The 25,154-nt window shown below is 57.9% G+C and overlaps 1 protein-coding gene and 1 long non-coding RNA gene across 2 annotated transcripts; one reads left to right on the top strand and one right to left on the bottom strand.

Annotated features, from left to right (window-relative positions):
• SLC8A2 (solute carrier family 8 member A2) lies at positions 1–23,785 on the bottom strand. The gene is made up of 9 exons (XM_047077744.1): positions 23,111–23,785; positions 18,918–19,582; positions 12,189–12,611; positions 8,303–8,406; positions 8,122–8,139; positions 6,764–6,888; positions 6,391–6,490; positions 2,140–2,418; positions 1–1,126 (listed from the first exon to the last, which is right to left on the bottom strand). Exons 1-9 carry the CDS (start codon positions 23,783–23,785, stop codon positions 750–752), a joined length of 2,766 nt encoding a protein of 921 aa, XP_046933700.1. The 3' UTR covers positions 1–749.
• Positions 19,747–22,325, top strand: LOC124510972 (uncharacterized). Its single transcript, XR_006961787.1, has 3 exons — positions 19,747–19,886; positions 20,141–20,279; positions 20,415–22,325. It is a non-coding gene; the product is annotated as an uncharacterized LOC124510972 (long non-coding RNA).
• Positions 23,786–25,154: the final 1,369 nt, after the last annotated feature.

The following is a 25,154-nucleotide window of genomic DNA, read 5'->3' as shown; positions in this document are numbered from 1 at the left end:
CTCCAAGGTGTGGCTGGGCTCTAGGAGGTAGTGGAGGCGAGTGGGGGCGCTGGAATGTGAGAAGTTGCAGGTTCAAATGCGCCTCCTCCAGCTCTGAAACCCCACACTTCTCCCCTCCCTTCTCCAAGCCTCGAGAATTAGTGTCCTCCCAAGGGCCTGAGTGGAGAAATCAGGGAAGGCGTGGCCCCCTTTTGCACGCACCTACCTGTTCCTCCGCCCCACCCTCGGGGGCTGAACAGAGCTCCCTGAGGGTTGGGGAGAAGGGCCGAGATCAGGGACATCCTGGGATGGGTCAGCCTCCTTCAAAGGTCCCCCAGGGAGGGCTGGGTTCTGAGGCTCTGGGGCACAGGTCCCCGGCGGTGGTGGCGGTGGGAGGGGGGGGGCGTCCTCTAGAGGAAGGGGGCCTTAAGGGATAGGGCAAGGCTGGGTGTGGAGGGAGACAGATGTGATAGATTCTCTAGAAGGTCGCGGGGTAGGGGGCGGTTCTCTGGGGAGGGGCCTCGAGGTGGCAATGTCCCCGGGGGTGCGGACGGTGGCTACCAGGGCTGGGCGGCAGTTGTGGGTATCTCGGGGAGACCCCCGAGGGGAAGGGACGAGGATGTTAGTGAGGACGGAGGGCGGGGATATTAATTCCCAGGAGGAAGGGAGGCTGAGTCCCAGGAGAGAGGAGGCCGAATCTCTCTGGAGGACAAAAGGAGACGCGGGTCCGAAGCAGGGGCAGCCGAGTCTCTGGGGAGGGGGAGGGGGGCCTAGAAGCCCCGGATGTGGCAGTAAGCCTCGAGGCTGGCGAAGAGGATGTACAGGAACCAGAGGCCCAGGAAGAGCGCCGTGGTGGCGAGCTTGGGGCCCCGCGGGCCGCCCAGCTCGCCGCCGATGTGCGGCCGGCGCCGGTACAGCAGCACGGCGATGCCCACGAAGGCGAAGACGGTGAAGAGAGTGACGGAGAAGGCCAGCGTGCCGGTGCGCACCTCGAACGGGCGGCCCTGCACCGCCCAGTACACGGCGGCCACCGACCAGGCCACGCCCAGGCCCAGGAACACGTTCACCGCGTTGGAGCCCGTCACGTTGCCGATGGACGCGTCCGCGCACTGGTCCTGCAGCGCCGCTACCTTGCTGGCGAACGTGTCTGCGTGGGCAGAGGCACGGCGGTCACGGGGGCCCAGCCTGTCCCCCACGCCAGCTTTCCAGGAGACCCCGACACCGTCCCCGGTGCCCCCCCCCCACCTCCCCCCGGGCAGACCCCGCCTCCCGCGGCCGCAGCTCCCCGCCCGAGGCCCTTGACCCCAAGCAAGCCACAAAGTGGGTCATCATGCCGGTGCCGGGCGCTCTGCAAGACCCGCCGCCTGCTTTCTCTGGAACTCGCTGCCTGCATTGCATGAACCCACTGCCTATTTTCTACTGGCCCCATCACCCCATCGCCAGCTGGCGCGGGACAAGTGTTCGGTTCCACCCACACGCAACCCCCTTCCCGTCAATTCCCCACCTGGTCTCTGTCCAGCACGCAGCCCCGTTTCTGCGGCCTCCACCCATGTCTCAACATCTCGCTAAAAACTCAAATCTCCGGTGTAGAGCGCAGGCATCGGAGAGCCAGTCACAATAGCTGCCTTCTGGGGCGCCTGGGTGGCTCAGCGGGTTTAGGCGGCTGACTTTTGCTTTCGGCTCAGGTCGTGGTCTCACGGGGGTCTCACGCCCCCCCCCCCCCCCAGTCAGGCTCCACACTCAGGGCAGGCTTGGAGCCTGCTTGGGATTCTCTCTCTCCCTCTCTCTCTCTCTCTCTCTGCCCCTCCCCCTCTGTTCTCTCTCTTTCTCCAAAAATAAACATGAAAAAAAAAAGTTGCTTTCTACAGGCCCCGCCCCCTGCTTTCTACGGAACCCACTGTCTGGGTTCTACATTTCCCAATACCTTAGTTCCACGGGACATCCCAACGGTTGCTTTTGGGGAGGATTCCGTTTACCTACTGAATCTACAGGACTTCCCCGCCTGGTTTCTCCCATGCTCCCTCATTGCGTTTCTGTGGGGCCCACCATCCGGGTTCTGTGGGATTCCACCACCTTATTTCTGCACAACCTTCCTCTCGGGCTCTACTGCTGGGCTTCTCTGAGACTCTCCCCGGACCAGCGGTTTCCCAGGGGGTTTACCAGGGATGGAGGTGCCCAGGGCCACGAAGACCACGGCGTTGACAGAGTCCTTGAGGCCGACGGTGCAGCCAAAGTGCGAGGCAAGGTCCCCGATGAGGGCGGTGAGCAGCCCGATGACCAGGATGCAGACGCCGAAGCAGGCCCAGCCGTGGCAGTACTCCGTGGGGGGCACGCAGGCAAAGAGCACCTTCCAGAACACCGTCAGGAAGTGCATGACGTAGTCAAAGCAGGAAGGCAGCCGTTCCTCCCGGGACCCGTCCTCCTCCTCCTCCTCGTCCCCTGTGGGCACACGACCCAGCTGGGGCACACACCCAGGCCACCTTCTTCCTGGCCTACAGAGGCCCCCCCCCCCCCGTTTTGTTCAGTAAAATTCTGCTCTATAAAAGGCCTTGCCTTCCCAGAATTCCTTGCGGCCAGGAGCCCAGATACCAATATTCGCTTTTCCAGAATCCCTCGGTGCCGGAGGCCATGTGCTCGGCTAAAAACATCTGGCTTGCCAGGATCCCTTGCCGCTAGGGGTGACCACATCCCTAGCCAAAAAAAAGCCAGTCCTTTTCCCAGACGCCTTGATAGCTACCATTTACAGAAAGCCATTTCTACAGCTGGAAATATTGACTTCCTCTGACTCATTGTAGCTAACAGTAGCCACATACTCAGCTAAAGGTGCTTGCTTTCCCAGAACCCCTGGCAACAGCAGCCATGTGACCCAGCCCGGCCAGGAGACCTAAGCGGAGGGCTTCTGGAAAGCTCTGGCTTTCCTGACACGGGCACTGTGTCACAGAGGTGTTTTCTGACCGCTGTAAAGGATGCCTCACTGGCCCTTCGTGGTGCTTGTATCACCTGCTGTGACTGAATGTGACCTGTCCTTGACCTGCCACTTGGGACGTGTGTCAGGGGAAAGCCCACATGGAACGTGTCGTCTACCTTGCCCTAAACTGAGAAGCACAAAGCAATGAATGAGAAGCAGGAAACGAACTGAATGGGCGCTACGCCTGGAAGGACGCTGATAAGGAAGAGGGTAGTCCTCGATCAGTCACGCAGAGCGAGTCAGCGAGCAAAAGCCAGGGAGACACGACGACGAGGGGAGGGCCACCCAAGCTACTCTGAATTGTCAGCCAGCAGAGGACACACTGGCGGATTCGGGAATTCGGGTCATCTATCCCTCTCCCGCTTTTCCAGCTCACTTAGTCTCTTGTCTTGTTTTTTTTTTTTTTTTTAAGTTTGCAAATGCTTAACTGAGTGGTTTCTTCATTCTTCACGCCATCTTTCAAAGAAGGAGACTCTTGCGGCGACCCCAGGAAAAGTGGAATTGGACGCTCCAAAGCAGCAGGCCCGCTGCCCCTTCTTGCTACCCTACTTCCTCTTTCTCCCCGCCTGGAATGCGAGCTTGACGCCTGGGGATGCAGCAGCGATTTTGCCACCATGTGGGCAAAGGTTGAGAGTGGGAAAGAGAAATGAAGAGGGAGCCTGGGCATTCAATGATGTTACTGAGCTGCTGACTCTTTATTGCCTCCTACGGATTCCTTTGTTCTGTGACAAAAGTAACCTCTAGGGTGCTTCAGCTGCTTGTGGTTGCGTTTTCTGTTGTTCGCCGTGAATGCGTGCCTCACTGGCCACGGTGAGACGTGGCCGAAGTCAGAGTGGGGAGAACGCGCTCTTGGCAGGGAAGGGCTGCTATCACTGCCTCTCCCGGGGGCTTTTCCCTGCCCTGCTTCAAATCCTGCCTTGGTTTCCCACTGCCCTCAGGCCGAGGCCCACATTCCTGTGCTTGGCACTCAAGGCTCCGGTCTCTGCAGACTCCTCCAGCCTTTCCCATCAGGGGAGGCTCTTCTCTCCTCCCATAGAGGGAGCCTCATGGTTACGCCTGTGGCTCTGGGGCCACGTCTCTGGTTCCAAACTCCGGATCTGCTGCGTGATCCTGAGTCCGTGTCCTAACCTCTCTGAGCCTCCGCATGCCTGTCTGAGAAATGGGAGTAAAAACTGGACCTGACTCAAGAGGGGGCTGTAACGACCGCATTAGCGGGCCACGTACAGTACTCTCTGCGCAGCGGGGCGCATCTCCAGCCTGACGGCTGTTATTGAAAGGCCCCTTCTGGTGCCTGGGGAGATTCACGCGTCATCCAAGGGGGTGAGACCCGCCCCTCTCCGTCAGCGCCTCAAGCAGTTTCATGCTCGCGGCAAGGAGGCAGGGGCACGTGTTGAACCAAGTGCTCACAATGACCAAGGACCGAGCTGGAAACTTGGGGAGCATTAGCTGACTCAGGCCAGACAGGAAATGGACTTCAAAGGCTGCCTGGCGCTCCACGGTCCCCATCATGACGTCATCATCAGGATTCTTACCACTGGGAGGGTTTTACCCTCCCCCACCCCACTACTTCCTCTGATCTAATGGGTTGCTTCCTACCGACCCACCAGCTGAGTCACCTCCAAGACCACTGTCTCGCACCCCGCAGCCTCAGTTTTGTGCTACCCTCTCTTCTCCGCTGAGCCCGGAGGGAGTGCTGTCTCCCCACGGTCCCTCCCATCCCTCGTCACCTCCTCCTGGCCCACCTCCTGCCAGCTGGACAGCCTCAACTCCCCCCCCCCCCCATCCCAGCCTCTCCTTCCTTCCACAAGCTCCCTCCGGCGCCTGGAGCTTCCCCCATTCAAAATGCTCCGTGGTCCCCCCGCCCTTGCACCGAAATGACACCCCAGCTCCCTGCGGTGGCCTACGCGGACCTGCGCGGTCTGGGCTCTGCCCACCTCCAGCTCCTGAGGCTGTTTCTTCACGCCCGAACCTAGTCACCCTCCCCAAACGCGCCACGACCTAGGGTACTTGCAAACTCTGTACTTGGTTTCCCCCTCTGCCCGCAACACCTCCCCGTCTTCTTCCTCCTCCTGAAGACGCAGCTCAGAAGGCTCCTCCTCCAGGGAGCCCTCCCGGACCTTCAGGCTGGGTCAACCTCCTGTCTGGGTTCCCGCAGCAACCTGAGGTCCCCTGGCCCAGCCCTGCCTGCTCTGGGTTGTCACTGTGTTGTGGCATGTGTGTCTCCCCCCACTGGACTGTGAGAATAGGCTTCATGCCGTCATAATCATCTGTTTGTCCCCAGCAATGTCATGCACAGGGCTGAGTCCAGAGGATCCCCCAGAAACAGATATTGGAGGGTGACTTTGGCTCACGTCATGATCTCACAGTTCATGGGTTCGAGCCCTGCGTCGGGCTCCGTGCTGACAGCTCGGAGCCTGGAGCCGGCTTCGGATTCTGGGTCTCCCTCTCTCTCTCTCTGCCCCTTCCCTGCTCCCTCCCTCTCTCAAAAATAAAGATGAAAATAATAATAATAATAATAATAAAGAAATAGATATTGAAAGAATGTGGCTTCAGAGAGAGACATCACTTCGCTTCCTGGCGTATTTCCATTCCCAAAGCCTGGTTTGTTTCGATCTCCCTGTTCAACCACAATTCCTAGTGTATTTTCAGTTCCTACAGTTAGGCCTCCCTGAAGGAGGCCTGATGTTGTATAAGGGACAGAAGCCTTGAGCTCCAGCTCATTTCCTGTGGGACTTCAGGCCAGTCCCTCGTCTGCTGCTGGGCCTCAGTTTCCCCAATCTGTATCACAAAGGGCCAATGTTGGTCTCCCAAGACTGAACCTGTGAATCCAAGTGCCACGGTGTCTCTGGCCACAGGGGGGCAGTGTGGGCCCATCTGAGACCCAAGGAGGGCGAAACCCGCACAGGTGGGAGAGAGCTGGGATGCACCCCCCGACCCTGACTGTCTCCGTGGCAACGGAGGCGCCCAGGCTGTCTGAGGAGGCCATGACATTTAACCTGTTCCCACCCTCCAGCCATCTGACGCCAGGAGAAAGCCCAGCTGGGACCTCTCCTCCCCTCAGCTCTCTGCCTCCACCCCTCCGGCTGCTTTTCTCTCTGTGTATCCCTCTCTCGCTCTTTCTCTGTCTCTCTCTGGCCCTCTGCAGTTTACTGACTTCATTCTCTACACCTCTCATGTTCTCTCCATGTCTCTGTCTCTCTCTGTGATTCTCTGCACCTCTCTCCTTGTGTGTGTCCATCTCTCCTGTTTGTATCTGTTCCCTATCTTGGGTCCCTGTTTCTTTCTTTTTCTTTGTGTCCTTGTTCTCTTTCTCTTCTCTATCGTTCTCTGTCCTCTTCTTCTTGCCCCTCTTTCTCTCTTTCTATTCATTTCTCTCTTTTCCTCCCCAGCACTCTGTCTCCCCATCCCTCCCTCTCTCTCCTCTCTCCTCCCTCCCCACTTACCTGCGCTCACTGTAACTGCCTCTAAAAACTGTTCCCTCCATGAATGGGTCCCAATCACCAAGGCCAAGTTGGTTTTCTTGATGAGCTTATCCACCGTGTTCTGAGGATGAAAGGGAGGGGAAGAGACCATTGCCTGTGACCACCTCAGCGCATCCCTGAGGCTCCCTGAGGAACACTGGGGTTGGGGCTCACAGCCCATGCTCAGGGGTCCTCAACCTCCCCACACCCCAGTTCACAGGCAAGAAGGGAAAAGGTGGTGTTGCTGTCCATGGTGCTGGCGGAGGGATGGGCTCGGACCCTAGATCACCCTCCTAGTTGACTCTTACCAGACCTTCCCCAAGACTCCAGGAAGCTGGGGTCCCCGGAAAGTCACCTTAAAATCATATGACTCCTCGATGATGACCTCCAGTCGGCGGTTTTCCCCAAGAACTGGTTTGCCCATCTCTGCTATCCTCCGAGCCTCCTCCTCCTCGGCTGTCAGCTTCCTGTCCCCATCCCCTGCAGCATGAAGGATGGGAGTTAGGCTCACTGGGCCTGTGAGGCCCTCACTATCTGTTCCCACTGAGAAAGAAAACTCTGTCAGCTGTCCCTTAGGAAGCCTCCGCAGTGGCACACCCCCAGCCTGCCCCCGTGTCCCCATATGACCACCATCTTCCTCAACCTAAGACCCAGCTGGTCCATGAAGTTCAGCTCGTAGGCTCTGGGCTTCAAATGGAGGGAGCTGTGTGACCCCGGGCAATGCCTTAGCCTCTCTGTGCCTCCGTGCTCATATCTGTGAAACAGGTACAACAACAGTAGCCACCTATGGGTGGTTGTGAGGGTTTAAAGGAGTTACTTCATGTGTGGTGCTTAGGGCTTAGTGCCCAGCACACATAAATAGTCTAAAATGTTATTTCCTTTGTTAAAATCGCCAACACCGTCATCATCATCACCACCCTCGTGGGAGGAGGCCTTGTCTCTATATCTAAGCTCTGAAAAACATCTTCGAGTGTGTTTGAGGTGGTGCGGAAGGAGGGGATAGCCAATGTTGGTACAGATCTTGGACCCAGACCCACCTATAGCTGGCCCTCGGCTCACCTGTCTCCCCAAAGCATGTTGGTCCTTTGCTCCAAGCCCAGCACCAACTTAACCCTAACTCTTAGAGGAATGCCACCCCAACCAGGAACACTCTCAGAAAACTCTGCCAGCAATGACTTTTATCGTGGTTAAGCTTCTGGGATTTGGGGGCCTATTTGTTACAGCAGCTTCTATCACTTACCCTGACTAATGCAATCTTTAGTCTGACCCTAATCCTAACTCCAAATCCAGATTCTGATCTCAACTCCCAAACTACTCTGTCCCTTATGTTCAAGCAACTGCCCCCACCCCCACCCCAATCTCTGACCCTGGCCTCAATTCTAACCATAACCGCCCCCCCCCAAACTCACCTCAAACCCCAGCTTAGGCTTTGATCTAAATCTGACCCCACCACAAACCCAGATGGGATCCTGACCTACCATTCCCCCAACGTGCACTACAAACATGATCTTGGCCTCCGAACCCCCAGCTGTAGCCCCAAACTCAATGGATCCCACCAACTCTGAGATCAACTGCAACCCTCACCAGCTCCGAGTCTGCCTTTATCTCACCTCCAACCTGCCTCAAACGTGGTGACCTCAACGGGTAGCTTGAGGCCATGACCCTCCTCCCGAGACCCCCCTGCAGTCAAAGCCCGGCGGTGACTCCACTCACCTTGATTGAGCAGCAGAGCTGGGGAGAGACAGAGACAGAGAGAAGGTGAGATTGCTTCCCTGGGAAGCTCAGATCTACGAGCCTGAAGGAGCAGCCACTAATGGAGCCTCTGAGGGTCCCCCCCCACACACACACACCCTGGACCCCTTACCTCTCCCACAGCATACCTGTCACCCCTCACCTGAAATCCCTCGCTTAAGCCACTGTGGCTGGCCCAGCTCGATGAAGAAATTATCCTTTTTCTCATATTCCTCGTCATCAACTATCTTCACCTGAAGAGTTTTCCTGAGCGGGGAGGAAAAGCACCCAGCATGAGGCCCCAGCCCGAATCGCCAGGGAACTCGCCACCTGCCCAATTTCTGGAGCGCCCCTCCATCCCAGGCCCTGCAATTTCCCCCAGGCTCATTCCCTCCGTTCCTCTGGATCTCTGTTCAAACCTCTTTCTTACTGAAGCTCACTTCCCCCACCTTCTTTAATATTGAAATCCATCCCTGTCCCGACCTCAGCACGCCTGGCCCCCTTCCCCTGCTCTGCGTGCGCTTTGTTCCATATCACCTTCTAATAAACCATCTAATATGTTTATTTTGTTTACGGTTTGCCATTTGTCTCTTCACATTAAAATGTAAGTTCTCAAAAAAAAAAAAAAAAAAAAAAAGCAAGTTCTGGGCGCCTGGGTGGCTCAGTCGGTTAAGCGTCAGACTGCAGCTCAGGTCATGATCTCGTGGTCCGTGAGTTCAAGCCCCGCATCAGGCTCTGTGCTGACAGCTCAGACCCTGGATTCTGCTTCAGATTCTGTGTCTCCCTCTCTCTCTCTGCCCTTCCCCTGCTCACACTTTCTCTCTCTCTCTCTCAAAAATAAATAAATATTTTAAAAATGTAAAAAAAAAAAAAAAGTAAGTTCCACCAGGGCAGCGATCTTTGTTCATTTATGTACTTTGCTGCACCCCCCCCCCCAATGCCTAGAGCGGTGCCTGTTCCACAAACATTTGTGAACTCTGATCCTTCAGTTCAGGAGGCCCTCTGCTTCCTGCCCTCTGTCCTGACCACATTCTGAGGATTAACTGAGCGCTGATGGATTTTCTCAGCATCCGCGCTGCTATGGTAACCAGGGGGTGCCGGCGGTGGGGGGTGGGGGGAAGAGCCAGGAGTTATCCGTGCCCTCCAGGCACACAGCCCACCCCCCTCACTCACAAAGACCCAGAAAACCCACAGCCCTTCCGCTAGCAGCCCTTTCAGCTGTAGGAACCTTGAGGCCCGGCCCCAGAACCCAGAAACACAAACAGCCAGCCCACACAGTCACCCAGCAGAAGCCAATCAACACCGCCCACACCCACACACCATCACACCCCGCAGCCATTCCCTATGCAGTGGCAAAATCACACAGACCAGATGCCTGTTAGCACAACACCCCCACCGCAGCCTCGGCGACTTCGCCAACCTGCAGAGCCCCACTGTGGTTCCATGTAGACTCTTCCTTTCTTACATCTCGCCCATTATGGCTCTCGGGTGTCTGTTTATTTTTATCCCCTTCAGTCTCTCTCTCTCTGTCTCCATCTCTGACCCTGTCCGTCTCAGTCTCTTCCCAGCTCTCTGCCTTCCTTTATCCGTGTTCCCCTCTCCCTGTCTCAGCGTCTGCAGAATGGAACCGCCAAAGTCACCACAATTCAAGCAAAACGCTCTCGATCAGCCAGTCACTCAATGGACCCATCTCAACACACAAACGCACAGGATACAGCGACACCCATGTAGAGACAGATGCACACAAGATGGCCATGTGGGGACATATGCCCACTTCCACCCTCACCCCCTTCTGGTCTCAGGATATTTTAATTTTCTGTGGGCAGAAAGAAATGGCCACCCCCAGCCTCAGAAGTGGACTGGGAGCTGTCCAAGGTTCTGGAACACCGTGGCGGGAAGCAGGGTCTCCTGAGACATTCTACTCACACACCCTGACATGTGCAGACAGCTGTCGAGCCCGCGACACGCTGACAGGGTGATACACACACACCTCCGACGCTCACTCTCTCGCAGACACGCCGGGATCCACTGACGCCCGGTGACTGACACGCAGTGACACCCATGCCAACTGGTATCCTGACGGGCGCGCCCTCATGGAACCCAGGGAGGAGAAACCCACCTGGCCAGGGGACAGCGAGAGGGACTCGGGCTAGACTAAGGCAGGGCTTCCCGAGATCAAAGGAAGCAGCCGTTCTCCCCAGGCTGACCTTCTGTCACCCTCACGTGTGCCCTCCTTGCGTCCTGGAAACCGCACTCTCCAGCCCTTCCCAGCCTCTGAACTCGGACCGGTCTCCTTCGCAACCCCGTCTTCTGTCCCTCTCTCTGACCCAAACTCTCTGAAGCATCAAGAAGACCTCTCCTCCCCCGAGTTCCCCTGAGTTTCTCTCAGCAAGAAGGTCTCTGTCTCTTCCTTTCAGGCTTCCTGGATCATAGCCTCTCAATCCCTCTCCTCTCCCTCCACGTACTTCTGTGTCAATTTCCTTCCCCCTTTGTAGCAACGTTCCTGTCTTTCCGTCTCTTTCTTTCTCTGCTTCTGTTACCCTGTCTCTGTGTCTCCATCTCTCTCTAGGTCTTCTCTGTCTCTGAGCGCCTCTCTCTCTCTCTCTTTCGCTCCGCATTCTCTCCCCGCCACCCCATCTCTGGGCGTCTCTCCTCCACTTCCGTGTTGATCCTCCCTAGGGCCACCCCTCTGGCCCGGCCCCGGGCTGCTTCCAAGCACCTCTAATTAGCGCCTGCCCGGGAAAGGAAGGATGTGTTTCCCCAAACGCTAATTAGCCTCCTGTTCTCTGTCTTCTGAAGCCACAGCTGGGTGGGGGCAGGGGTAGGGGCGGGGGCAGAGGGTGTCCCAGCTTGGGGAAGCCGCGTGGGGGAGGAGAGGGCCTGTGGGGTCGCAGCAGCAGGAGGGAAGCCGGTTAGACTACAGGGAGGACCAGGATAAGCAGAAAGACAACTCTCTCCATTCCCCCTGCCTCTAGAATGTGACAAGTGGGGTCCGGGATGGTGCCCTCAGCCCTCAACCCGAGTTCTCAGCCCAACGCAGGCAGAGAGGCAGATGGAAAGGTACGGAGAGGCCGTCACTGAAATATAACCCGGGTCAGCGAGATACTGGGGACCGAGATCCGGAGATTAACGGAGCCCCAGAGAGGGCCTGCCAACAGCGAGAGACGCGGAGACACGAAGGGAGGGATGGAGAGGCGGGGAGAGCAGCGAGGAGCTGAGCGGAGGCCAAGGCCCAGAGGCTGGGAGGGGGAGGGGGCAGGGAGCGCGGCGGGGGCTCTGCTCGGTGGGAGGAGCGTGGGCGGCAGAAGGAGGGAGACAGACGGGCGTGCGGGGGCGGAAGAGAGCAGGCAAAGGGGGGGGGGAGAGGTGGGGGAGGCGCCGTCTGCACGCCAGGCATGCGGCGGGGGATGCGAGGCTGCAGGCACACAGAGGGGACTCGGGCATCTGTGCAAGGGGGTGGCCGCGTGTCTGAGCGTGAGACCACCCCTGACTGTGCTCCAGCGCGCGTGTCTGTAGCTCTGTGATTCTGTGCGTGCCGGTGTGTGCCTTGGTGTGACTGTTATCCAGGCCACTTGCCCCGACCCCACCCGCCTTCCCCAAATCCCAGTCTTCCAGTGTCTTCAGGGTCTCTTCAGGCCCTGCCCCCACCTTCCCAGGCCCTACCATTCCTACTCGGTCTTTTTTTTCCCAAAGCCTCGCTCACATTTCCCTTAAGTCTCCAGCTATTTCCCCAGAGCCTTCCTCCTACCCACAAGCCCCACCCCTCCCCTAGGCCCGCCCCAAGACCCGCCTCTTCATCTTGGCCCCGCCCCGGCACTCCTGTCTCCTCCCTCCCCACCTCTGTCCCGCCCCCTCCCTAAGCCTTGCCCCGCCTCCCACCAGCCCCCGCCCACCATATGGACACGCCCCACCCACTTCTCAAGGCCCGGCCCCAATTCCGTGGCCCCGCCCCTCCCGCGCCCCGCCCACCTCGTCCGCCGTGCCCGCGCCCTCGGCCCCGCCCCATCTTCCCGCCGCGGTGCCCCGGGGCTGCCGGCCGACGCGCTCACATGGTCTCGTCGTCGCCGAACTCGAGCTCGCCGCACGCGTCCTCGTAGTGCACGCCGCCGCCGCGCGCCGTGCCGTCCACGGTGCGGTACGGAAGGCGCACGGTGCCCCGCGCGCCCGAGCTGCGCACGACGCGCACGTCCACGGTGCCCATGCACTCGCTCACGTGCAGCAGGCGGTCCTGGAAGGAGAAGATGCCCGCGTGGTCGTCGTCCAGGATGGTGACGGTGGCCAGCAGTGGCGCCACCAGCCGTCCCTTCGGCCGCCCGCCGCCGTCGGGCTCGAACATGCCCTGCGCGTCGCCCACGCGCAGGTTCAGCAGCCGCACGAAGAAGTGTTCGTCCTCCTCGAAGATGTCGTCGTCGATGATGCCGATGCGCAGCTCCTTCTGTGTCTCGCCCGGCTTGAACACCAGCGTGCCCTCGCTGCGGCGGGAGGGGAGGGGACAAAACAGGGGTGAAGGTTGGTCAAAGGCTCTTTGCGAGGGAGGGGAGTCAGGGTAGGCTTCCTGGAGGAGGGAAAGGCGCCACCGAAAACTCACAAGTACGAGACTGGACGGCTGTTAAACACATAGTACTGAGGGTGAGTCAGGGGTGCAGAAGGGGAACAAGATAAGGGTTGGTCTCTCCCACCATGGAATCCGTGAGGATTAGGAGCGCCAGCATTAAATAGATAACTCCACTGTTTAACTTGGCTCATTCATTCAACAAATACTCCCTGAGCACCTGCCCTGGGCCCTGTGCTGGGCAGTGCTGGGAACACAGTGGGGAAGAGGCCCTTCCTTCACGGGGCTCGGAGGCCTGTGGGAGAGCCACATCACAGTGACAGTTGCACATGTAATAAGTTATTTACAGTTCATTCATTCAACAGGTATTTGTTAAGCACCCGCTGTGTGCCAGGCACTGTTCTTAGTGTTTCTTGGGGGAAACAGCAGCAAAACCAGATCAGAGCAACATCCCTGCCCTGGTGGAGCTTCTATTCTAGAACAGGAGGCAAATAAACAGCCAACATTATATAGAATGGCAGGTGGTGATGGCGCTATGGAGAAAAATAGAGGAAAACAGAGGAGAGGGTGGGGCGCGGGAAGGCGTTGTGTTAGGATGTCAGGGAAAGCTTTTCTGAATGGTGACATTTGAGTAGATTCTTGAGGGAGGTGAGGGTGGGAGCCGTGTGGAGGAGATCTGGGGAAAAGTATCCCTGGCAAAGGGAACAGCCAGTGCAAATGTCCTGAGGCAGGAGTCGCTTGGAGTATCTGAGGGATGTATCTGAGTATCTGAGAGGCGGCCAGTGTGGCTCCAGTGGAGGGAGTAAGGGGAAGAGGGAGATGACAGGGCAGACGTCACAGGGCTTTGGTGGGCTACGCTAAGGACTTTGGTGCTTATGCCGAGTGGGATGGGAAACATGGGAGGCCTCTGAGGAGGGGAAGGATGTGAGCTGGCTTAGATCTACAAGGGCATCGGCTGTGTCTCTGAAGCACATTCGAGATAGCCTATAATGGGGCAGGGGAGGGAATGAGCGACGTCGGAGTAGTCCGAGTGAAACTTTGAGGGGACAGGAAATGATTGGGCTCCTGGCAGGGCTGTAGGCATCAGAATGACTCTGGGCTGTAAATGCACCTTGACCACCTATAATTTCCCCTCCCGGTCCTCGCCACCACGCGCCACAGGCACCGGTGCCAGGGCTATGTGATCCAGAAGTGTCCTCTATTATTACTGTGATCACTTTCGTAAGAAAGAGGTCCCGGGCTCTAATTCTCCAGGAGAAGCTGGCTCTGTGGGAGGCGCAGAGGGACCCCAAGGCTCTGGCAAAGAGGGAGAACCAGATGATAAGCCTGGAGTGGACAGAGAAGGGACCCCCAGTCGTGGCCGCCTTCAGCTCGGGAGACGCTGTCCATGGTGGCCAAGGCATCCAGCCCCGTGAGCTAACCTGCTCCAAGCCGGGTTCCGCTGCTGTGCCAGCTGCGGGATCTCGGGCAGTTAGGATGTGCAGCCCCTCTGAGACTCAGTTTCCCGATCTGTAAAGTGGAGCTAATAACCGTGCCTACCTCCTGGTGGTGTGATAAGGACTGAGTTATTATGCAAGGGAAGCACTCAACCAAAGTTAGCTAGTGATATGTGTATATGAAGATTAGAATCTTAGAGGGGCGCCTGGGCGGCTCCGTTGGTTAAGCGTCCGACTTCGGCTCAGGTCATGGTCTCGGGGTTTGTGGGTCTGAGCCCTGCTGATGGTGCAGAGCCAGCGTGGGATCCTCTTTCTCTCCCTCTCTCTGTGTCCCTCTCGCTTCTCTCTGTCCCTCTGCCCCCATCCTGCTCCTGTGTGTGCTTTCTCTCTCTCTCTCTCTCTCTCTCTCTCAAAATAAAGAAACTTAAAAAAAATCTTAGAATTCTAACGTTATGGGATGTCAGAAACATGACCTGAAGGGATAGTAGAAGGTGGGGATGTTAGGACCATCTTCGCCAAATGATTAAAGTGGCATCAGAAGCAGTGGGGCAGGCGGGTGTCATGGGCCTCCTGATATCATGCACTGAGGAGGACACAGCATCACTTATGTGAATTCCTGCCAAAAAGTGCGCCCCCTGAACTGAATCATGAGGAAACATCGGACAAAGGCCAACTGTGGGCTGTTCTAACTGGCCTGTCTTCAAAAGTGTCAGGGTCATGAAAGGCAGAGAAAAGCCAAGGGATCGATATCCCGACTGAAGAACTCTAAAGAGACCCGACAGGGACGCCTGGGTAGCTCCACCAGTTAAGCGTGCGACTTCAGCTCCGGTCATGACCTTGCGATTCACGAGTTCGAGCCCCGCCTCGGGCTCTGTGCTGACAGCTCGGAGCCCGGAGCCTGCTTCGGATTCTGTCTCCCTCTTTCTCTGCCCCTCCCCCGCTCACGCTCCGTCTGTCTGTCTCTCTCTCAAAAATAAATAAACATTAAAAAAAATTTTTTTTTTTAAAGAGACATGACAACCAAATGCAACGTTGGGTTCTGGATTGGACGGGCAAGGAGGGAGCGTGTGCAAATAAGGTCACAAAGGATGTTACAGGGACAGCAGGAAGATGCAAACAGGGACCGTAGATTGGGTAGTAATATGGATTCGGTGTTTACGTGTCCTGAGCGGGACGACCGGACTGTGACTGTGGTGGGGGGGAGTGTCATACATCTTAGCAGATGCATGTGCGAGTATTCATGGGCGAATGGCCCTGCTGTCTGCAACTCATTCCCATATAGTGGCACAACTATTAATACTCTCACATATTAACTGGAAGGGGTGTGTGAATGAGCACAGGACGAAATCTGCACAACTGGTGAATCTGGGCGAGGGCTATAAGAGGGTTCCCGGAACCATTTTTGCAGCCCTTGTGTAGGTGTGAATTCTTTTTTTTTTTTCCAAAACAGAAGGTTGGGAAGAAAAAGGACACGGGGATTTTAGAAACCAGGCGTGATGGAAATATAGAAGATGGGCTTCCGTTTCAACACTGGATGCGCAAACCCTGAGAAGACGAAAGGCTTTGGACCATCGCATCCGAGACTGGTTGGGGGCACGGATTAGACTATCCAAATGTGGGGGCTGAGCCTGGGGGACTCAGTTGGTTGAGTGTCCGACTTCTGGTTTCGGCCCAGATCATGATCTCATGGTTTGTGAGTCCGAGCCCTGCACCGGGCTCCGCATTGAGCCTGGAGCCTGCTTGGGATTCTCTCTCCCTCTCTCTCTGCCCCTCCCCTGCTCATGCTCTCTCCCTCTGTCTCAATATAAATAAATAAACTTAAAAAATATATATCCAAATGTGAGAGTCTTGGAATCTGAGAACTTTAGACCCTTGGCATGTGAGGATTACGGGGGCTTCAATCTCAGAATGTTGGGACAGCTGTGCCGTTCTGGTGCCTCGGAGATCATCTTTAATTTGGAGAAACTGGGGCGCCTGGCTGGCTCACTCAGTAGAGCATGGGACTCTTGATCTCGGGGTTGTGAGTTTGAGCCCCACATTGGGTTTAGAGATAAATAAGTAAACTTTTTAAAAGCTGGGAGAAACTGAGGCCCATCGACCACCCTGATCTCTATGATCCCTGTGGGCAAATCAGACAAAGGCATCCCTTCTTTAGGACACTTGGTTTCCATGAATCAGGACATTAGCACAATAGACATACAAGTCTGCAATGTCCGCTCTGTGAACAGAGCTTTCTTAGATGGGGTGCTCTTATGCAGTGCACAACCTCAATAACTGTGCGTGACAGCCCTGATTGCCCACACTGAGGCAGGAACTTGCCTGACGAACAGGGTCCAGGGCTAATCTTGGAACCCAGGTGCCCTCCCTCCCAGTCCCGGACCTAAGCAGCCTTTGAATGGTGATGCCAGGTCTGTGAATGTCACCTGGGATGGGAGAGCAGGGGCCGAAGGAAGATGTCACCCTTTCCTCGCTCTTTGGTTCCACCACCGAGCAGCATTTACTGCTGCACTTCAAACATCTCAGTACTGAGGTCATTTGCCGATGAGAAAGCGGGCTCTGATTCCGGCAGGTGATACCCGCACTCGCTTCCTTCTGCAAAACCTTTGGCGGGGGGAGGGGGGGCGGGCAGTGCAGACCAGGGGTGGGGGTACGAGTGCAAGAGTGAAGAGGCCGGCTAATGGCAGACACCTCAATCTGGCGAATGCCTTTTCTTCCCTCGAAGGAGGCTGGGAGGCGGGGAATGGTAGGGGGAGGTTGGAGGGAGCAGGTTGCGGGTGGCCAAAGGGATCCGGTGCTCCAGGATGACAGAAGGAGATCCTGAGCCCCACTCGGGAGAAGGCAGGGGGTGGGCGGAAGGGCAGGAGAAGTGAATGGGGACGGGCCCGATACGAGGGTGCTGGACTGTCCTAGGTGGGGGCAAGTGACCCACAAACGCCCGAAGCAGTGGAAAGACGCGAAGGCGTGACAGCGGCACGCAGGGGAGACTGGGCTATCCGAGGTGGGCGGAGGGAAAGGTTGGCGAAACGCAGCACTCAGCCCTAGGACGAGAAGCGTCAAAGGGAGGCGGGACGGGCAGGGCAGCGGCAGGAGGTGAGGACCAAAGATCCCCCAAGAGTTCGGCCTCAGCTCTACTCCCAGAAGGGAGTGGAAGGGAGGCGTGGCCGAGGGGACCCTGTCAACAGCGCGGCCACCAGCACTGCCTCCCAGTCTCCGCTCTGCTTTCCTCACGGCCCTCGCCACTGACATTGTACGTATTCGGTGTCTGCTTCCCAATGGTCTGTCTCTCCCGCGAGAGCGTCAGCTGCCTTTGGGCAGGGCCCGGACGTGTTGCATTCACGGCCGGTCCCCACTGCCCAGGTCCGTTCCTGGCGGGTGGGAGACCCGTGAGAAGTGTCGTCATTACCGTAGGAAACTATGAGACACCTACGCGTCAGCCAACAGAATATACCGTAAAGCTATCATTCTATAACCCACGGTCCGTGGGTTCGAGCCCCGCGTCGGGCTCTGCGCTGCCGGCTCGGAGCCTGGCGCCTGCTTCGGAGTCTGTGTCTCCCTCTCTCTCTGCCCCTCCCCTGCTCACGCTGTCTCTCTCAAAAATAAACCAACGTTAAAAAATATAGGGGGCGCCTGGGTGACTCAGTCGGTTAAGGGTCCGACTTCAGCTCAGGTCACGATCTCGCGGTCCGTGAGTTCGAGCCCCGCGTCGGGCTCTGGGCTGACGGCTCGGAGCCTGGAGCCTGCTTCCGATTCTGTGTCTCCCTCTCTCTCGGCCCCTCCCCCCGTTCATGCTCTGTCTCTCTCTGTCTCAAAAATAAATAAACATTAAAAAATTTAAAAAATATATATAGTCCCTGACACATAGTAGGTGTTCAGCAGGAATTGCCGAACGGGGCAAGATCACAGGTCTGCTCAGAAAGAGGGGCGAGGGCAGGGAGCTGGGCAGCGAGACTCAGGAGGGTGCAAAGGGTGCGTTTCTCCGCGGCAGAAACCAAGGACCTGGGGCTCATTTGGGCCCTGCCTCTCTCCTCTTATCTCATTTAGTTCTCCCACATGGCGCTTACCAGCCCCCTGATGTTTTTATGTATTTAATGGCTTATAACCTTATTGCAGCTTGAGGGTAGGGACCTTAGCTGTCTTGTTCTCCATGGTGTATACCCCGCAGGCATATGGTAGGTGCTCAGTAAACCTTTTTACTTTAGTAATGGTGTGTGTGCGTGTGTGCGTGTGTGCGTGTGTGTGTGTGGAGGGGAACCTGTTCCAGCAGGTGACAGTACATGTCATGGAGCTCTAATAATTAACCCAGGGTGATGTCAACCCCCGAAACCCACAGGTAGATAATAAACATGGGAAGGCAGCCTGTGGGCGGGGCGCGGCCACGCTTATGTGGCTTGTCCAGCAGCGTGTGGCAAATGTCTACAAGAGTGTCCCAGACTCGGCCACCTGGCAGGGGGAGGGGGTGGGGAGGGCGAGAGACTCTCCATGTCGGCTCAGGCCATGATCTCGCGGTTGGTGGGTTCGAGCCCCGCGTCGGGCTCTGTGCTGACAGCTCGGAGCCTGGAGCCCGCTTCGGATTCTGTGTCTCCCTCTCTCTCTGCCCCTCCCCCACTCACACTCTGTCTGTCTCTCTCTAAAATAAAAAGCATTAAAAAAAAAAAAAAGCAACAGCAAGAGCGAACGGATGAGCGAGCGAATGTGCGAATGGTGCAGGCCTGCGCGCACAGCAAGGGACGCGTGGGCGCTGGAGGTCGCCGGGAGACCGCTGGGCCCGGGGCCGCGAACAGCCGACCCACCTGTACTCGTAGTCGGAGCCGGCCTTGGCGGAGCCGTCCTCGGTGCGGTAGTCCACGTAGAAGGTGCTGTTGCCCTCCCCGCCCTGGCAGGTGACGGACAGCAGCACGGAGCCGCAGTTCTCCAGGCAGTGGTAGAGGCTGGGCTCGAAGAAGATGCGGCTGGCGCCGTCGTCCTCGTCCTCGCCGGGGCCGTCGGCCGGGGAGGCGCGGCGCGAGGCGTCCGCCGCGTGTCGCCGCAGCACGTTGCCGGCGCCCGTCATCAGCCGCGTGGCCTGGATGCGGTAGAAGGCGCGGCTCTTCTGCTGGTGCAGCAGCGCGTAGTAGTTGGCGATGCCCACCAGCTGCTCCAGGTCCTTGTCCGGGTGCTTCTGCTTCAGGTCCTTGAGGATCTGGATGACCTCGCGGCGGCTGGCGTCCAGCTCGCGGGCCTCGGCGGGGCCGGGGCCCAGGCCGCCCGGCTCGCCCGGCACCTCGGCGCCCACGAACGTGCCGTCCAGCTCGATGCTCTTGGGGGGGTCGCCCTCGGCGCCGATGATGATGCCGCTGCGCGGGTCGGTGCGGTAGCGCTTGTACACGTACTTGTAGAAGAGCAGCCGCTTGTCGGCCATCCAGGCGAACACCACGCACACCGGGAAGAAGACGAGGGTCAGCAGCGCCTCCCACACCTGCGGGCGGCCGCGCGGGTCAGGACCGCCGCGCCGCCAGGGGGCGCGCTCGCCGCCCGCCGTCGGGCCGCCCCCCGCGGCTCCCTCCGCCCGGCGCCGGCGGGGGGCGTGGTCGCCGGGCGCCCCCTCTCCGCCCCCACCCCCCCCTCCCGCGTCCGTCCCCATCTCGGTCCCCGCCCCGCCTCGTCCCTCTCTGCTGCGCTCTCCGGTCGGCTCGTCTCCGCCTCGCCCCGTCTCCCTGTGTCTCTCTGTCCAGGCCGTCGTCTCCTTCTCTCCCTGCCTCCGTCTCGTTCGGTGTCGGCTGGTGTGTGCCTCTTCCCAGGGGGCGGAGCCTGTGTCCCTTCCTGCCCGTCTCTCCCTCCGGCCTTTTCGCCCCGCTCCATTTCCCCTGCACCCCTCCTCGCCTGGGACGCCCGGACTCGTCCAAACCCCACCCGCCACCCGGGGCCGCTCACCTCTTCCCCAGGCTCCCCGATTCCGCCCCCCCCTCCCCCCCGCCCCGCCCGCCAATGCAGCCCTTGCCGGACTCTCCTTCCTTAGAATCCGTTTGGCCCTTAGGGACGGGACTCTGACTCTCAAAGAGGCACAAGTCTGGCTCCTATTGCAGCCCCATAAAACAAGCTCCTCCTGTGTTTGCATGCGGTATCTCCCCAGAGAGACAAGGCAATGCAGAGTTCAGATCCTGCTTCTAGAAGCGGTAAGTGTGGCTCAGCCTGTAAAAACGGGAACGGCCCCAAGACTGGATGGGCTTATGTACCCCTAGCGCTTAGCACTGTCGGTTCCGGACGCGTGGAAAAGAGCTCAGAATTAACATGACCATTATTCTACCTAGGCAGGTCCAGGACTCCTCCGCCCATGGTCACCCTCCGCATTAAAGATAAGGAGGAAGAGGTGAAAGATTATTTACCATCAGCTGGCCCCCCGGAGGTATCTTTAACCCGGGCCCAGAAGGGAAACTATCTTTGAAGATCCAACCAGTCCTCACACCCCCACCCTGGTCGCTGGGTTTCCTGATGGCTCAGAGAGAAGGCAGGAGCCTCACAAAGCCAGCAGCCACAAGGTGTAACGTGAACTCTGGCCTCGGAACTGGCCACTATGTGTAGGGCAGGGGAATGCTCCCGTAATCAGAAGACCATCTCAAACCTCGAAGATGTGCTTTCCTCCCTGCAGGTAAAGAAAAGGTGGATTCTAGGAGGCTCACATCCCTTTTCCAGGGCACCCACTGCGGATGGGCCCACGGACCTGCCTACCCTGCGGGAGAAGTGAGACAGGTTCAGTGCACAAGGACACCCCCAAGAGGGGGGGGGGCTCTCACCAATCTAGGGGTGTTTGTGGGTTGCCACCGTGACCGGAGAGGGGGATGCGGTCCCAGATGGCGACATCCAGCGACTCATGGGGTGGTCCCACACAATACAGAATTGTCCCACGTCCTGCCTCACTTGGGAACCTCCTGCTGGAGGGGCGCCTGGGTGGCTTGGTCGGTTAAGCGGCTGACTCTTGATCTCAGCTCAGGTCATGATCTCACGTTTCGTGAGTTCGAGCCCGGGCATCGGTGCAGAGCCCCGACAGCACAGGACCTTGCTTGGGATTCTCTCTCTCCCTCTCTCTCTCTCTCTCTCTCTGCCCCTCCCCCACTGGTGCGCATGAGCTCGCTCTCTCTCTCTCAGGTGAAAAATCTTCTAATCGTCGGAGTCTAGAACTCGACTCTGTTATATATATACAAAGTATTTTCCTGTATGGTTTAATCTGTGCTGAATACGCTTCTTTTTAATCTTAATTTTAGCTACCCACTCCTCTGCTCAACTCCTTGCATGGCTTGTTTCCTGATCTTTTTCTTCCTCTTGAGCCCAAACTTGTTCAGGATAAGTAGGTGCCAGCAGCTGGCTCCCACATCACGACTTTTAAAGTGGCCGTGCCGAAGCGCTTACATGTGGAAACGCGCATTGTTCTATTAGAGATTCCTTTGGCCAACGGCACAGGCAAGTTTAGTGATGGGAGGGATAGCTCGCATTTACTCTGTGCTAGGCCTGCTGTCCCGAGCTCTTCCACGTGTGGTTTATTCGATCCCCACACAGCCCTCTGACGTCAGTACTATGACGACACCCGGGTGACCGGTGGGGAAACTGAGGCACAAAGCAGGTGAGGAACTCGCCCAAGGGACAGCTGGGAAGCCGCAGAAGTGGGGTTTGACTCGAGCGTGTCTGGGTCTGGGCTCCACGCACCAAACCGCGAGACTCTCGAAGACCTCTCTCTTATTACGTAAGTGTTTCACATCAGCAGAGTAAAGGGATATTCCTATCCCTCCTCCGGCTGGCTCACGGTGTCTAAAATCCTTGTCCTGGTTCTGCTCTAGATCCTCATCAGAGACCACTTTGAAAACCCGAGTCAGGACGCCATCCTCTTGACTCGTGCTTGAGAACTGTGTGATGTCTCCTTCTGTACTTTTCACCCTGGCAGCCAGGAAACTCACCATCACAGCCGTGAGTCGACTGCAGCCAACTGTCTCTCTCCCTCTCTCATCCCTGTCTTCTGGTGCTACTATCTCTCCCTCAGCTCTCTGCGGTTGCTGGTCCCTCGGTTCTGTTTCTATAACACCTGCAAGGAATTTTTATGCTTCTAACACTCAGCTCCTTCCTGGACATGCCCCTATAATTGGCAAAACCTGACAGATCTGCATGACTAGACTGTGCACATGTGTGAAGGGATTCTGGGTAGCCTCAAATAAATTATGCATGTGTGTGAACGAACTGGGCCAGACCCATAAATAAATTATGCAGATGTAGGTGGCAGTCTTGGGGTTGTGGGAAATGAATTAGGCAAACGTCTTCCAGGGAGACTTAGCGGAGCGCGGTTAAGACGCTGGACAGACGAGAGGCGAATGGTTATGTGAATGGGGGGGGGGTGTAAGTTACGGAGCGGTGGGGCCAGCTTGTGTCTCACTGTTGGAATGAATCGTGCAAAGTGGTCTTTGCAGCGGACTCGGTTCATACCTGCGTTGGACCGGAGTGAGTGTAAATTTCAGCGATGCGGCATGAATTATCCTAACATCAGAGATCGGTTATGAACGATGAGTGAATTTTGCGAGCCACGGCTCCATAGCTGGCAAATACCTAGCTAGGCTGTGACCTGTGGTAGCCATTGCAGAGACCACAAGGACTCTGTCAACCCGTATGGCACTGTTAGAAGAGCTCAAGCCATTCCTTCTGGACGGGTTAGAAGAGCCCAAGCCATTCCTTCTGGACGGGTATATTGCAAAATGCCGCCCCCTCTGGGCAGATGAGCCCTCTCCAGGTGCTGCGGGAGCCCTCCAGACATGGCGTGGGCGCACTCGATGGACTCCGGCCCCAAACTGCCTTCCCCGGCCCACCGCCCTTGTGCACAACCTGCACAACCATACCTGGTGGCCCTCCCCGATGTGAGCATGCATTGCTGCGAACGCATGAACCAAGTCTCCGGGCCCAGGGAGCCACCCCTCTGGATTCTGCCGACGTACGTGCCCCGAGCAGGTGCCGATGGGTCCTTGCTCACCTGGACCACGCCGGGGGAAAAGACGGCAAGGATGAGATAAAGCCAGACGTAGGCGAAGATACTCCAAGAGGCAGTGACGAAGAAGACTCTCAAGTGCTTGATCTTGCGGCTCTCGCCGGCTGGGATGACGTAGATGCACACGGCAATGACCACAAACATGTTGAAGGCGGCGCTGCCCACGATGGTGCCTGGGCCCAGCTCGCCCGCCTGGAAATTGTGGCCACAGACCTCGATGACAGACAGCAGGATCTCGGGGGCTGAGGACCCTAGGGCCATGAGCGTGAGGTTGGACACGGTCTCGTTCCAGATGCGGACGGTGCCCACGCTGGTCTCGCCGTTGGCCTTGGTGATGGTGATCTCCTTCTCCTTGGACGTGATGACCTCGATGGACGCCATGAAGCGGTCGGCGATGATGGACACGCCCAGGAACATGTACACCATGGCCACGAAGTAGACCACGGCCCGCGCCGCTTTGTCACCCAGCGACGGGTCATCAGGCTCCCAAACGGGCAGCAGGACCCCCGGCTGGCAACGGTTGGAGCCCTGGCAGCCCCCTGTGCTGGCATCGCTGTCATTGGCCGGGGGAGGTGGCAGGGAGGGGGTGGGGGTGGCCGCCCCCGAGCACGGGGCCGTCCCCAGGAGGAGTGCAAACCCCACTAAGGCCAGGGGAGCCATGGAGGGTGTCGGGTCCTGTGGGGGAGGAGGAAGAAGTGTGGGGGAGGGGCACACACCCCGCCCATTTACACGGGGGCACCCCCCCCCCCCGAGGCTTGCTGGGGGCTGGGAGGGGGAGGGTGGGGACAGAGGGAGCCACAGAGGGACAGGGACGCAACGAGACAGAGAGCGCGAGACAGAGACCAGGGGAGGAGGATAAAGACAGACGGGCGTCACAGGCTGCTGGCGGAGTGGACGTTGCTCTCGCCACTTTGGGGAATTGCGGCTGGATGTTCTGCACCCTACTGGCCGGCAGTTTCCGCCCCCAGGTACCTGGGCACCCAGGAGCCCTAGGACGCGTGTCTGCCAGAAAGCCACACACACGAGAATGTCCGCGGCTGCCGCTTTGTTTCTAACAGCGTCCCTCCGGAACCCGCCCGGATAGGATGCCTGTCAGCAGCAGACGGACAAGTACAGCTCGGGGGGGTGGGGGTGGGGGGGGGTGGGCAGCGGAACATTATGTGGCCCTGAAAAGAGAACGGGCTGCGGACCCGCCCGGCCACACAGACGAATCCCACAGACGGACGATGGATGAATGAAGCCAGGCCCCAAGTGACACAGACCGGATGATTTAGTGGGTGAGGCCAGGGGCTGGAGGCCCTAAGTTCGTGAGCTGAGTCTGGTGGCCTCAGAGGGCTCCTGTGCAGGGCCTGGGCTTTGGCGGGTGCTGGGATGTCCGTCTGCCTGTCTGTCTGTCTGTCTGTCTGAGGTGGGGCTGCAGAGAGACTGCTGGAGGGTCTCTGGCTCACATCTTTCCCTGCGATGCTGGCAGGTGTCTCTCCCAACTGAGTTGCGGCCCTCGCCCTGGACAAGGTCTCGTGTGGTCTGGCCTCCTCATTCCCTCTCTGGCTTCATCTCTCTCCCTGTCCCCCTTACTCGTTGGCCCCGGCCACCTCCGGGTTCCTCGCATGCTAGACAAGTTCCTGCCTCAGGGCCTTTGCGCCTGCTGTTTCCCCCTTCCTGAGACCCTGTTCCCTACATATCCACCCTCTCTTCTCCAATTCTCTGCTCAGACATCACCCTCCCTGAGCTCTCTATTCAAAATGACACCACCCCCACTTTGGCGAGGCCCTAGGGGTCTCATAGATGAGAGGGCCAAGGCTCAGAGAGGTTAAAAACTCATTCAAAGCCCCCAGCACCAACGCTGGCTTCATTTCTCTCTCTGGGAGTCGCCCCAACTCCCAGCTCCTGGGCCCCACTCTTATGTTGCCATGGTAACCCAGTAGCCTGTTTTGAAAAAAGGTGGGGGGGGGTACTGAGACTAGAAGGAGAGGTCTGACCCCTGCCTTGGCCCCCAACCTCAGTTCTCCCAGTAACTTCCATTTCTGTC

This window comes from Lynx rufus, unplaced genomic scaffold, assembly GCF_022079265.1.
Source record: "Lynx rufus isolate CCGP_SWC_20201006 ecotype Redwood Valley unplaced genomic scaffold, mLynRuf1.p SCAF_16, whole genome shotgun sequence".
Classification (NCBI taxonomy): domain Eukaryota; kingdom Metazoa; phylum Chordata; class Mammalia; order Carnivora; family Felidae; genus Lynx; species Lynx rufus.
Note: the sequence above shows the minus strand (reverse complement) of the source record. Positions and strands in the feature narration are given on the sequence as shown.